Source organism: Panthera onca, chromosome F1 (assembly GCF_046562875.1).
Source record: "Panthera onca isolate mPanOnc1 chromosome F1, mPanOnc1 haplotype 2, whole genome shotgun sequence".
Classification (NCBI taxonomy): Eukaryota; Metazoa; Chordata; class Mammalia; order Carnivora; family Felidae; genus Panthera; species Panthera onca.
The window spans coordinates 46497176-46510928 of record NC_138355.1 but is presented as its reverse complement, the minus strand read 5'-3'; the positions used below and the strand labels follow the sequence as shown (position 1 = coordinate 46510928).

Genomic DNA, 13753 nt, shown 5'->3' with positions numbered 1-13753 from the left:
TAAAAATTTTAAAAATGTTTATTTTTGAGAGAGAGAGAGAGAGTGTGTGAACGGGGCAGGGGCAGAGAGAGAGGGGGCACAGAATCCAAAGCAAGGCTCCAGGCCCTGAGCTGTCAGCACAGAGCCCAACACGGGGCTCGAACCCACGAACCGCGAGATCATGACCTGAGCTGACGTTGGACGCTTAACCGACTGAGCTACCCAGGCACCTCTATTCCTTTTTTAAAATGTTTATTTATTTTTGAGAGAGAGAGAACGAGAGGGAGAGGGAGAGGGACAGAGAGGAAGGGAGAGAGAGAATCCCAAGTGGGCTCCACGCTCAGCACAGAGCCCAACGCAGGGCTCGATCCCACAAACTGTGAGATCACGACCCGAGCCGAAAGCAAGAGTCAGACGCTTACCTGTCTGAGCCACCAGGCGCCCTGGACTCCTGTATTCACTGTGCCTCTATCTCCCTTTCTCCACCCTCTCGACTGCCGTTGAGGGCCCTGCTCGCCCGCAGCCTGCGTTGTCCCCGTGCGCTGAACACCTGCCCCACACGTGAGGGACAGCAGCCTGAGGGGACTCGCCCGCCCGCGGCAAGCAGGCTCCTTCACCGGTGGCTCTGTCCACCTCTGTATCCCCTCCGTGGCCACCCCAGCCCTGTCCCCCCAGCCTCTCAAGCCTGCTCAAGCCGCAACGCGCTTCCTCCTGCTGGTCGGCCAAGCCTGGCTCCTTCCGGCCTCCGTGCCTCTGCACTTGTGGCCCTCTCTTCACACAAAGCCCTCTGCCTCTTCTCTGCTGCTGAGATGGTACTGATTCTCCAAGCCTCAGCACAGACATCTCCCTTCCTGGGGCCTCGAAGTTAATCACTTCCTCCTCAGGCTTCCCATCGCCCGCTGCTCCCATATGGCCCTCGGGTACACTGGACCAAAGTTTGTTGGCCTTATTCCTCCGCTCGCGCCTTCCGCAAACATCTATGAAGCAACTAGCACGTGCCAGGGCTGTGGCCGGGTGAGACGCAGGAGCGGTCCCTACCCTCGGAGGCCCCCCGACCAGTGAGGGGTTCGGGGACACGCAGAGGCAATCACGGAGCGTGTGCCAGTGCTGTGTTGAGGGGTGCAGGACGAGGGGAGTCACGGTGGGGCCCCAGCCCAGTCTGGGCGGTGGCCCGGTGCCGGGGACCGGAGAGGCTTCCCAGGAGACGCGGTGCTAAGTGAGAGCGGAAGCCCCAGCAGGGCCCTGCCACGTGTTCCCCAACCAGGTTCTCCCGGGGCGAAGGCCACATCTCATCCCTTGTCCTGTTGCCCCAAGTCTAGATCTGTAGCTACGCGTGGTAGGAGCTCATTAAATTCGCTTGCTTGATGAAATGAAGTATTGAACAAACAAAATGAACGGGCAGGTGGAAGCCACCTTACCGTTAAGCAAGTAGACCACCTCGTCTAAAGGTTGCTCCCGTTATCAAGAGGCTGGGCTGAAGACAGAGGCTGTGTTCTCTCTGTGGATCACGTGGTTTGTTGTAGTACCTTTTCACCTTTAGATTAGTTTAGTAACGCTGCGTGAATGATGAGCGGTTTCACATTAATTTGAATGAGTTTGTGGGTTTTGTTTCAGTATGCTACGGAAAGAGGTATTTCATTTCACTTCGTGTCTATGAATTTTATGAATCATATTTTCTTAAACTGCGTTAAAAAATGTCTTAGTGTGGGGCGCCCGGGTGGCTTAGTCAAACATCCGGCTCTTGATTTCGGCTCAGGTCATGATCTCACAGTTGGGTTCATGAGATTGAGCCCCTTGTCGGGTTCTGCAAGGACAGTGCAGAGCCTGCTTGGGATGGTCTCTCTCTCTCTGCTCTATCCCTCCTAGAGTGTGTGCTCTCTCTCTCTCAAAATGAATAAACTTTAGAAAAAGAGGGAGGGGCACCTGGCTGGCTCAGTCAGTAGAGCGTGTGACTCTTGATCTTGGGTCATGAGTTCAAACCCCATGCTTGAGTTTCTAGAGTTTACTTAAAAATCAAATAAAATAGGGGCACCTGGGAGGCTCAGGCTGACTCTTGATTTCAGCTCAGGTTATGATCTCATGGTTCTTGAGATCAAGCCCCGTGTCTGGCTTTGTGCTGACAGTGGGGAGTCTGCCTAGGATTCTCTCTTTCTGCCCCTCCTCTGCTCACTCTCTTTCTCAAACTAAAAAACTATATATTTATATTTACATATATATAAATAAATATATATAAAGAACATATATAAATATATATAAAGAATATATATAAATATATATAAAGAATATATATAAATATATATAAAGAATATATATAAATATATATATAAATATATATATAAATATAAATATAAATATAAATATAAATATAAATATAGGGGCGCCTGGGTGGCTCAGTCGGTTGAGCATCCAACTTCGGCTCAGGTCACGATCTCGCGGTCTGTGAGTTCGAGCCCCGCATCAGGCTCTGGGCCGATGGCCCAGAGCCTGGAGCCTGCTTCCGATTCTGTGTCTCTCTCTCTCTCTGCCCCTCCCCCGTTCATGCTCTGTCTCTGTCTCAAAAATAAATAAATGTTAAAAAAAATTAAAAAAATATATAAATATATAATATTATATATATATATATAAAGAAAAATCCCTTTGTGTTAAAAAAATATAAAGTGTGAAGTGGGAGTGGAAAGAAGTTGTGGGATTGGTGGATGGGGGCCAGGGAAAAGGTGGAGTGAAATACCAAGGATGGCCTTGCCTGCATGTCCAAGAGGTCAAAGAACTTTCCCATCTGATGTCTCTTGTTCACCACCAGGGCTAGGTCTTTTGGCTTGCCCAAATCATCTATAGCCATGATTAATTTTATGTGTCAATTTGATAGGGGGCTGGGGTGTCCAGATGTTTGGTCAAACATTCTGCGGGTGTTTGTAAGGGTGTTTTTGGATAAGATTAGCATTTACATTTGAAGATCGAGCGAAGCCAATGTGGGTGGGCCCTGTCCAATCAGTTGAAGGCCTGAACAGAACGAAAAAGCTGACTTGCCTCTGAGCAAAACCGTCCTCCTTCCTGCCTGCCTTCGAATTGGGACATCAACATTTCCCTGCCTTTGGACTCAAACTAAAACTTTGGCTTTTTCTGGGCTTTGAGCCTGCTGGTCTTAAGACCGGACCTACACCACGGTTGTCCTGGTGGCCTTCAGACTTGGACTGGAACCACCCACTGGCTCTCTCGGGCCTGCAGCTCACCAACTCCACCTGCACAGTTTGGGACATGTCAGTCTCCACGGCCGTGGGAGCCAGTTCTTTGTAACAAATCGTTCTCTCTACGAGCATCCTATAGGTTGTGTTTCACGGGAGAAGCATGACTAATACAAGGAGGTTTTACTAACACCAGACAAGTCAGCGGCTCATAGGTGTCGGAGCTAGAAATCAAACACTTGCCTCAGTTTACAGATGTTACGTGCGAGCCCAAGAAGGAAGGTTCTTCCCGCTGCACATTCCAGCAACCACGCTCACTTAGCTGATACTTGGAGTCTCCTTAACTGGAGACCATAATTAGAAATAAGACTTGGGGCGCCTGGGTGGCTCAGCTGGCTAAGCATCCGACTCTTGGTTGTGGCTCAGGTCATGATCTCACAGTTCATGAGTCCGAGCCCCACATCTGGCTCCGTGCTGACAGTGCAGAGCCTGCTTGGGATTCTCTCTCTCTCTCTCTCTCTCTCTCTCTCTCTTTCTCTCTCTGCCCCTCCCCTGCTCATGCTCTCTCTCAAAATAAATAAAAATTAAAAAAAAAGAGAGAGAAAGAAGACAAATATCCCTGGGAAGATAAGGTACTGACACGCGTCCATAAGAGAATACAAGTGACTCGGAATGTTTTCGGAGGAGAAATTTTCGAAGGGGGATAGCAGAGGTAGAGGGTGGAAAGACAGACATAGTTCCTACCCTCTTGGAGGTCCTTGGCCAGTGAGAATTTCAGAGAAGTGTAGAAGTGACCTGTGGAGTCGGCATGCTTTGGAGGCAAGGGGGCACTCAGGACAATGGGAGACAGGGGACGGGGAGGACGGTGGGGGCCACAGGCCTCACCTCCTCATTACTCTGTCGAGAGCTGGCTCAGAGCAGTGCCGGCTTTGCTAGGCTGGGAAGCTGAGACTGTCCCTGCGGGGGGACGAATGGTGGAGGTGGCCCACGCCTTCATTTCAGTGAGCTCACAGAAAACTTCTGAAAATACAGATCTCCAGCGGTAGTGCTTACATCTTTTAAAAAAGAACATTTTTAGTGCATGCCTTCTGCCTTCCTAGTTACGCTGGGGGGTGCCGGGGGTGCAGTGGGTGGCCGGGTATCTGGAGCGGTGAGGCAGCCAGCAGCCCATTTTCAAACCTTAGGTGTAATGGGGCTTTTTTTGTTGTTTGTTTTTTGTTTTTGTTTTTGCTTTTTGGCTTGTATGAAGCTTCTGATGGATTTTTCTCTTTGGGTCAAAGAGAAAGCCCATCTGGCCACGACAGTAACTGCCCATCCTATTTAGAGCAAAGGCAATGGGCAAGACGGTGAAGATACTTGAAACCCCATCGTGTGAGGAAGGTGAAGGAAAGGAGGATGTGTTCAGCGCGGGAGAGACCCCCTCAGGGGGCTGGGGAGCAGTCTTCAGCAGCTGTCGGAAGGGCTGCCCTGGAGAGGAAGGAATGGGGTTGTACCGTGTTCTCCGGAGCGCAGGGCTGGGGAAGGCTCCGGGAACACAGACTGCGAGAGTCAAGGGGTAACTGGGCTGCTGCGGGGGCTCGGGCGTTCTCTGCACTGGAAGTCCCGGAACACGGGCCGGACAAGTGCTTGGTGCGTGTCAGGGAGGAGATTCATGCACAAGGAATGGTTGGTCTACACTCTTCTTAAGTACCTCTAACCCTGGGATTCTTTGATACGGGGCGGTGGAGAATGACCGATTGCCACAAATAGTGGGGTCCGGGAAACGTGACCATTCACCCCGCCCAACAGGTTGGTCCGTGCCGTATGAAGCTGTGTGTCATACACATGGGCGCCCCAAGATGACGGTGTTGGGAAGTAGAGCTTTTGGAAGGTGCTTAGGTCATGAGTGTGGCACCTTCCCGAATGAGATTCGTGCCCTTGTATAAGAGACCCCACAGGGGTTCCTCAGCCCTTCCACCACGTGAGGGCACAGAGAGGGCTGACAGCTGTGAACCAAGAAGCAGGCTGTCACCAGAATTCCACCACATTGATGCCTTCCTCTTGGGCTTCCCAGCCTTCAAAACTGTGAGAAATACATTTCTGTGGTTTGGAAGCTATGCAGGTTGTGGTACCTTGTTAGAATAGCCTGAATGGACCAAGGTGTCACAGAACGATTGATTCATCCAACCCCTTCCCGCTGCCCAGACACCATGCTCCCCAACGAGCATGGCCATGGTTTGGCTTTTCGTATTAGTTTCTCTACGGCAAAGGTGCGTGACAGAGGACTCATCACGGTACCTACCTCAGTGTTATAATCATTTACTTGACAGTCTATTAACCTAGACTGAACTTTCTCGTATCCCCCCCCCCCCCCCCCCCCGCATTAGCACAGTGCCTGAAACGTAGCAGGAACTCACGAAATCTGTTAAATGAACGAAGCCCGGAAGCAACAATCACATCTCGCTGGGGCTGGGAGAAGCAGTGAAGAAGTGACACTAAGAACTGGGAGTTCTGGGGCGCCTAGGCGGCTCAGCTGGTTAATCTCTTGATCTTGACTCAGGTTATGATCTCCCGGTTCGTGAGTTCGAGCCCTGTGTCGGGCTCTGTGCTGACAGTGAGGAGCCTGCTTGGGATCATCTCACTCTCTCGTTTCCAAAATAAGTAAATATTAAAAAAAAAATTTTTTTTTTAAAAACCTGGGAGCTCTTTATTCAAAAGTTACTAAGTCCCTATTATGTGCCAGGCACAAGGCTGGGACACACGGGTTGTGCGAAGATGACAGCCACACTGTTCGCTTTCAGGGAACTGTGTGGAGTGGAGGGGACGGTCCAGGCTGAGAGAGCAGTATTGACAAAAGACTGGAGTCCTGGTGGTGTTGGACGTGTTCGAGGGCCTGTAGCTCGTGAGGCTGGATTAGGCTGAAAAGGGATCGGAATGGAAAGGGTCACTGATCAAAACAGTGATTAGTGATGATCACCGGGTGACGTGGCCTTTAAACCTTGCCCATCACAGGTCTGTCAGGTTCGAGTTTGGACTTTACCTTGGAAGCAGCAGGGAAATCAATTGTTGGACACTCTGAAACAGATGAGTGTTGCAGTCAAGTGTGTGTTCCAGAAGGTTCCCTTGTGGCAGTGTGGACGTGGGCTGACATGCCTGGAAGCCGGGAAGAGAAAGCAGAAGGCTTGCCATAGTCCTGGCAAGAGACACTGAGAGCCCTGGGGAGGGGATGGATGTGAGATATTCTAGAGAGGAGGTACAACAGACCATGGAATGCGTATGCAGGGTGAGGAAGAAGGAACGGTTAGGGTACATGAGCGGTCTGGGTGGCGCTTTCAGTTGGAAAAGGAAGGAGGATTTGGTTCAGGTGGCAGGTATAGGCAATGAGTTCAAGGTATATATATATATATATATATATATATATATATATATATATACTTATGCACATATATATACATGTACATATATACATGTATATATATACATGTATATGTGTATACTTTAATGTTTAGTTGTATTTGAAAGAGAGAGAGAGAGAGGGAGAGAGAGCAGGGGAGGGGCAGAGAGAGAGGGAGACACAGAATCCGAAGCAGGCTCCAGGCTCCGAGCTGTCAGCACAGAGCCCGATGCGGGGCTCCAACCCACGAACCACGAGATCATGACCTGAGCCGAAGTTGGACGATTAACTGACTGAGCCACCCAGGCGCCCCTCAAGTCATATATTCTGAGATGGAAAGGTTATGAGGATATTCAGAAGGAGAAACCCTGTAGGAAATGGGAGACAGGGATCCAGAGGTCAGGGGAGAATTTGGGGTCAGAAATAAAGGTTGGGGGTCCTCAGCATTTTGGGTGGTGAAGAAAGCCTTGGAGAGAATGAGGTCCCACGTGGGGCGTGAGTCAGGGGACCACAGTCCAAAGACAGAGGAGACAAAAACTGGTTAGAGAGCTAGAGGGAGAATCATGGAGGCCAAGAGAGCCCAGCGTCTCCTGGAAGGCACCAAGATGGGACAACCTAAGCCTGCTTTGAAGGTCAGAGAGTGTTTACCTAAAGAGGGGATGTCTTAAGCTGGGCCTGAGGAGGACTGGGAGACGGTGGGTAGGGTGGTGCCTCAAAGAGTCAGTGGTGGGGACAGCAGACATATCCGGGAGATTGGAGAGTGAGTGGAAGCTGAGAAAGTGTGGGCCGCAAATAGAAACCATTATTTTTTGAAGTTTGATACTGAAAGGGAGGAAAAGATAGGCTGATGGTTGAAGGGGAAGTTTTCTTAGGACAGGCGAGAGCCACCGTGCTGACCGGCAGGATGGAGAGGTGAGAACTCAGCACCCGGGAGAGGCCAGAGCGGCCGCACCGAGCAGAGGAGGCGAGGGGGGCGGGCTCAAGCTTTGGGTCTAGCGCACCTGCACCTCCCTTCAGCAACGCTGGGCTGCGCCCGGGCCCCCCTTGGCCCCGCTGATCTAGTCTCCCCGTTAGTACTTACTGAGCAGCACCTGGCAGAGGGCCTGCGCCACCGCGTCCTGGACTGGAAAAGTGACTGAGATCTAGGCTCTCCTCTGGAGGACTCGGTCTGAAGGGCGGAACAGAGGAGAAACTTAAGGTGAGCGTGGTGAAGGCCACAAGCAGGGTCAGCGCTGGCCGCCACAGAAGACAGTGGAGGTCACACACCCTAGAGCAGGTGACATCGGAGCTGAGCTGAGACCTAACGTAGGAGCCGGCCCCATGAGCCCAGCTGGGCAGGGGAACAGGCAGAGCATCCCAAACAGAACGTTGCCCTCCAAACCCTCTCCCGCTTCCTCCAAGTACCCCCCTCCCAGGACGCCAGGAGCCTCTGACCTTCCTCCCTTCCCCCAGCACAGTCTTCACCCCTATTTAACTAACACCCCCTCCTGTGTCACAATGGGTTGTAGCCCCTCCTCTTTTAGAAACTTCTAAAGAAAGAGACTGGTCTCGGTCATCTTTGCATCTCCTGTGTCCAGTGCAGTGCTCGGCACACAGTTAATGCTTAAAAATTACATATACATTTTATAAAGCATTGCTTAATTCTTCCTTCCTTCCTTCCTTCCTTCCTTCCTCCCTCTCTTTTCTTCCTTTCTTTTTCTTTCTTTTTCTCTTTCTTTCTTTCTTTCTTTCTTTCTTTTTCCCTCTCTTTCTTTCTTTGCTATGTAAACTCTGCCCTCAACGTGAAGCTTGAACTCACAACCCTGAGATCAAGAGTCACATGCCCTACCAACTGAGCCAGCCCTGTGCTCCCAAAGATATATTTATTGGTATGAAATCTTCTCAGGCCTAAGGACCACTTTTCATGGCTAATAAATTCTCAAGGCTGCCAGTGGCAGGGTTAAGGCAGAGAGGTCAAAAGGGAAAGGGGTGCCTGGCTGGCTACGTTGGAAGAGCATGTGACTCTTGACCTTGGGTTCCTTACTTTGACCCCACATTGGGTGTAGAGATTACCAAAATAAGTGAATAAATAAGCTTTAAAAATATTAAGGGAAAGGAAAAGTAGACAGGGAAAGAAAAACAAGTCCGAGGGAGAGGGCTGGGGTTGGGGGTGGGGAGGAAGCAAAAAAACACAGATAAGGTATACACACACAGGGCAGGGATAGAATTCCAAACAAAACCTAACCAGAATTCTCTTTGCTCCATGAGACCTTGTCATCGGATTCTTTTCCATCATAGGAGAGCCCCTGTTCTCCCTCCACTTCCGGGCTCTGTCATTGGAGTCTGATTTCTAGACATAATCGGTTACATGCATCACAGCTGCATTTTCTAAGAAGCAGGGAGAATCTGAGAGAAAGAAGGAGGGGGGATTAAGCCCTGTAGACCAACAATTTCCCAATTTTATGGGGTGAGCCTAGACAGAATTCAAATTTTCTTCCTTCAGAGTCTGAAGGAGGGAAGCCGGTGGCTGTGTCCCACTTCTGAAGTGGGTATCCAACTCACCAGCCATGCGTTCTTTAGCATGGCAAAACTAATTTTGTTTCGCAGCTGGATAAATAAAGTAAGGCAGAAAAAAGCTGGCATTACACATTTTTGAATTAGCACCAAGTCTTTCAAACTCCACCTCTTTCCGGAAATGTTCCTGAATGCGGTGGGAGGTGGTAATTTCCCTCCCTCTCCCTCCTCACCACAAAGCACACCGCTGTAAGAGCTGCACTTACCCCAGCCTGACTTTTCCTTCCCCGGCATCTCTGGATCCTTAGCTGAATTCTTTGTCTATGTCAATAGGATCAAAAGAGATAATGCAGGGGGTGGGGGGACTCCAAAATCCATGGAAGTCGTGGATAGTAATAATGGTCTCTGAGGGTGCCAGTGTCGCTGGTCCACGAGCGACAATTCCTAAAAAATGAACAAAACCTTTCGGTGGTCGTATCTGAATTAATTTTAAGTGAAAAAAAAATTTTCAAGTCAGTTGCCATAAAACACACAAGAGAGGAAGCAAAACTTCTGGCTTAGAATTCAGAGAAGTACATATCCTACAATGAGTTAGTCAAACCACACAATCTTATACGGTTACCCACAAGGTGGATTTCATGAACTTTTGCCCATCAAGCTGCATCTTTTGCAAAGGGCAATTAGGAAAGAGGTGATCGGCTCTGTTCTTTTTCTCTAGTACATATTCTGTATCAATTTTCACAGCTAAGAGAAAGTACCTGTTTCAAAGACCAATAAAATTGTTTTAAGTTAAAAAAAACCTTAGTGGAGGAGGGAAGAAGTAGGCTGGGCGTAGATTCCAATGAAGAAAAGAATACGCGGTTATTTTTGAGGTGTGTTTGGGATAGGTCATGAAACGTGTGAGGCAGGTACTACGCCCCAGGCACGTAACTGCAATAAGTCATGTCTTGTCATGTCCTCTGTGGGAAAACAGGGAGTTGGGTGAAGATTACAGCTAGGGCTGAAAGATTTTTCCATGAGCTTCCCTCATAGTTCAGAGGCTACAAATACCTTATTCAAGGACGTTTTTCTCTGGACCTTGAATAGCCTCTGATTATAAGTCTTGTTGGGGATGGAACTTCTTTGCCCAGAAAAATAGTCTTAGTGTAAAGATACTTCTAACCAGCATGTTACTGGTTGTCTTTGGTGAATTTTAGGGCCTTGGCAGGTAGTGGGGTTGGCAAATGCTGCCATATTCAGTATCCAGTTAGCCTGCATTCTATTTTCAGTGATAACCTTACCATTTCAAGTCCTACAAATGTCATAACTATAGGGTCATTCAACAAGTACTCAAAGCATAGTTTGATCGACTGTCTTCTTCTTTTCCTCCATCTACCACAGACTACAAGCTGAAAGGTATGAATATCTTCTATTTTTAAATTTTTTTTTTAATGTTTATTTATTTTTGAGACAGAGAGAGACAGAGCATGAACAGGGGAGGGTCAGACAGAGAGGGAGACACAGAATCTGAAACACGCTCCGGGCTCCGAGCCGTCAGCACAGAGCCCGATGCGGGGCTCGAACCCACGGACTGCGAGATCATGACCTGGGCCGAAGTCGGACGCTCAACCGACTGAGCCACCCAGGCGCCCCTATCTTTTATTTTTTAAAGATGTTGAAAGTGAGGCCCAGAAGGGATAGGTCATAAGGATTTTCTCAAGAAGATCAAGTCTGGGGTTTAGAGAGATTGAAAAGCTAGAACCCAGAAATCCCAGATTTTTATTCTTTCGTGTCAGCCATACTTCACATCTGACCCTATCTGGGGGTGTTGACGCTTCCTGTGACTTAAAGTTCTCTCTTGTTTATTTCGTGTGCTACAAGACATGGCTGGGGAAGACAGAACAGGCAATCGGATGGTTCCATGCTTGCTCAGAGTCCATGAAATATTTCTCTAGGAAAAAGGGACACTAATTTGGGGTAATGATGAAGCAGTGAAAAAGAAGACAGGGAAAGGGAAGTTGCTTTAAGAAATAATCGTAAGAACTAGGTGTTCTTGGGATAGGAAATGTAATTAAATTAGGGGAGCAGAGCTGGCAGGGCTGGGATAACTCGATTGCTTAAAAAACACAACTTTAGGGCAGTTCAAGCAGAAAAACACATATTAAATACTTAAAGAAAATCTGCAAATTTAATTGGCATAGCCCTGAGTAGCCAAGGCTACCATTGGAAATCTACCTATTGAGTGAGAAAGTGACCAAAGTAACAAAAAAGCAACATAACCACCATGGAGTTTGCAAAAACAACCATCTGTTGTGTGAGGAACCTTGGAGCGAGATTCTGTATTTATAGAATCTTGAGTGGGAAAAGCAGGCACAATAATATCCACCCCCCCCCGCCTCCAAATTCACTAATCTGAAATCTGACTTATCTTCTAGTTTCTCTGCGGTCAACATGTACTATTTAAAAAAAAAAAAAAAGTCAATTTAAAAGCAGACTTGCTAGGACTAATTTGAGAACTCCCAAAGTAGGATCTTTTCCAAAAATACACTGCAATTGACAATACTATCAGCTCAGTGTTAAAGGGGTTGTGATACAATAGACCCTGGGGCTGAATCAGATGTTTACTGTAGCTTGGGGAGAACAGGCTAGTCTGTAGAAGAGTTCCCCTAGCCTTAACTGTTCTTGATACAAGGTTTAGAATGAAATCTTTCTATAAACAAATGTTTCCAAGAGTGTATCTTAAATAGCCTACCTTAATAATTCTTATTTTTTCCTCTCGGTTTCTAAAATGGAAACTGCTGTAAGGAAAATTTTTTATATCAGAGGCCAAGAGTGCTGGTGTTTTTCAGTTATTGCAGGTTTCCTCTTAATGAAAATATGTTTACATCCTCCGGTGAAATTATTTTTAGAAAGCTAACATCTTTTGGTAGCGCTGGTCTTACAGGAATACCTCCGTGTTACAATTACTCTGTACTAGGGCAGGAGGTTGGAAATAAAATGAAGTGCCAATTCTCTTCCAAAAGCCTACACAGGGATTATAGGATCATATTTTACTCTGTGAGTTCAATTAATTTTACCTTGAATTCAATTGGGGGGGGGGTGAGGTGGAGGCAAAAGTAAATGATATCATCGTTTACTGGGTGTCTACTATGTGCCAGGAAATGCACGAAGCACATTATAGTCTTTATCTCATTTGATCTTTTCAGCAACGCTGCACCTTATCATCTTCATTTAACATGGGGAACTGAGGTTCGGAGAGGTTAAGTAACTCACTACAGGTCTTACAGCTAGTATATGACCAAGTAACTCAGACATCGGCCTAGCTGGCTTCTTGTTAAAAAGAATATGCAAGCGATTTCTTCGAGGGTTCAGGAGTCCAGCTTACAGACTGCACATCTCTTCTGCTGCTGCTCAATTACTCAACTAGTCGCTAATACCAAGTGTGGCTTGATTCCTTAGGAAGTCTGTTTACGAGAACCTATGTGGTAGAAACTCTGCTAGGTGACTTATGCACCTTATCTGCTTTAATCATCACAACTCTGAGACTGGGTTCTCTCCATTTTACAGATGATGAAGCTTTGGGGAGGTTAAAGTTACTAAGATCTGGGAGTTAGTGAAGGACAAGGCCACGACTGGATTCCAGGTCTGACTCCATTTGTCAGTCCCCGAGCTAGCGAGCCACAGTGCTGACATAATATTCACCGGGGGTGTTCTTAGCGTCCTGGGAGCAGGTACTTGGATGAACAAGCTGCAGCGGCACCAACTCCCCCGTCCATCTAGCCAGGGTCAAGGCAGGACAAGTGGCCGGGGAGAGAGAAGCCCTCACGCTTCAGCTTAGCAACAACAAAGGTGGTCCCGGCGAGCGCCACCTCCACTATCGGGCGCGGGAGATGCGGTGAGGCCCCAAGCCGTCCGAGGTGTTTCCCCCCCCCCCTCCCCCGCACAGATGGCAGCTTTGGTGCTGCGGACTCTGTCGGGCGCTTCAGGAGGCTGTTAGTAGCCACTCAGTCCGGCGGAGAGCGGCGAGTGCGGAGCTCCAGGGGGCATCCTCACTGCGCCCACGCGCACACCCGCTTCCCGGGACCCCCGGACTCCCGGACCCGGGCTTCTGGACGGCCGCAATTCTCAGTCCTACTCCCACAGCCGCCCCACCCTTCCCGCCCCCGGAAGTGACGCGCGGCGGCTACGGCGCCTGGGAGGGGCCCGGACGCAGCCGGGGGGTTTGAGAGTGGCGGCGGCCGCGGAGAGACTGGCAGGCCGGGCCCCGGCGAGGAACGCCCCGAGCGCGCGCCCGGCGGGTAGCGGCCCCACGACCCGCGCCGCTGCCGCCGCCGCCACCGCCGCGTGCGGGGGCGGGGAGGGCGGGGCGCGAGGAGCCCCGGCGGGCGCGGCGGCGGCGGGCGATGCGGGCGGCTGCGGGCACCCGGCGGGCTCGGCTGGGCCGCCGCCGCCTTCTCCGGCTCCGCCGCGGGGGTCGCCGCGGCCGCCGCGCCGTCCTCGAACTCCCTGCGTGAGGCGGCGGCGGGCGGAGAGAAGCATCGCGCTCGAGGCGGAAACCCGGAGGGAGCCCCGCGCGCGGCCTCGGTGAGCGGCCGGCCCCGCGCGCCCCCGTCCATCCCGCGCCCCGTCGGGTGCTCGCGGCCGCCGCCCCCCAGCCGCGGGGAGCGGGGGCGGAGGCCGGGGCCCGGGGGGCAGGCGGCACAACAGGAAGTGAGCGTGGCGGCGGGGGCGGGCGGGCACGCGCTCC

The 13753-nt window shown here is 50.0% G+C and overlaps 1 protein-coding gene and 1 long non-coding RNA gene across 8 annotated transcripts in view; one reads left to right on the top strand and one right to left on the bottom strand.

The window, feature by feature from the left end:
* Window positions 1–4963: 4963 nt before the first annotated feature.
* Window positions 4964–13753, bottom strand: part of LOC132686466 (uncharacterized) — a 9359-nt gene continuing 569 nt past the window's right edge. Inside the window, exons 1-6 of one of the 6 annotated variants that reach the window (XR_009613685.3) lie at window positions 11759–13030; window positions 9294–9471; window positions 8759–8919; window positions 7616–7702; window positions 6181–6293; window positions 4965–6058 (exon numbers count right to left, since the gene is read on the bottom strand). This is a non-coding gene — a long non-coding RNA (uncharacterized LOC132686466). Of the gene's footprint in view, window positions 6059–6180; window positions 6294–7615; window positions 7703–7800; window positions 8223–8758; window positions 8920–9293; window positions 9490–11758; window positions 13031–13753 lie in introns of those variants that run through there. The other 5 variants (XR_009613686.3, XR_009613684.3, XR_009613681.3 and 2 more) reach the window with 5 other exon arrangements.
* Window positions 6257–13753, top strand: part of ELK4 (ETS transcription factor ELK4) — a 27711-nt gene continuing 20214 nt past the window's right edge. Inside the window, exon 1 of one of the 2 annotated variants that reach the window (XM_060644282.3) lies at window positions 6257–6372. In XM_060644282.3, the coding sequence (XP_060500265.1) occupies window positions 6367–6372 (6 nt within the window). In that variant the 5' untranslated portion in view covers window positions 6257–6366. Of the gene's footprint in view, window positions 6373–13251; window positions 13591–13753 lie in introns of those variants that run through there. The other variant, XM_060644283.3, reaches the window with a different exon arrangement.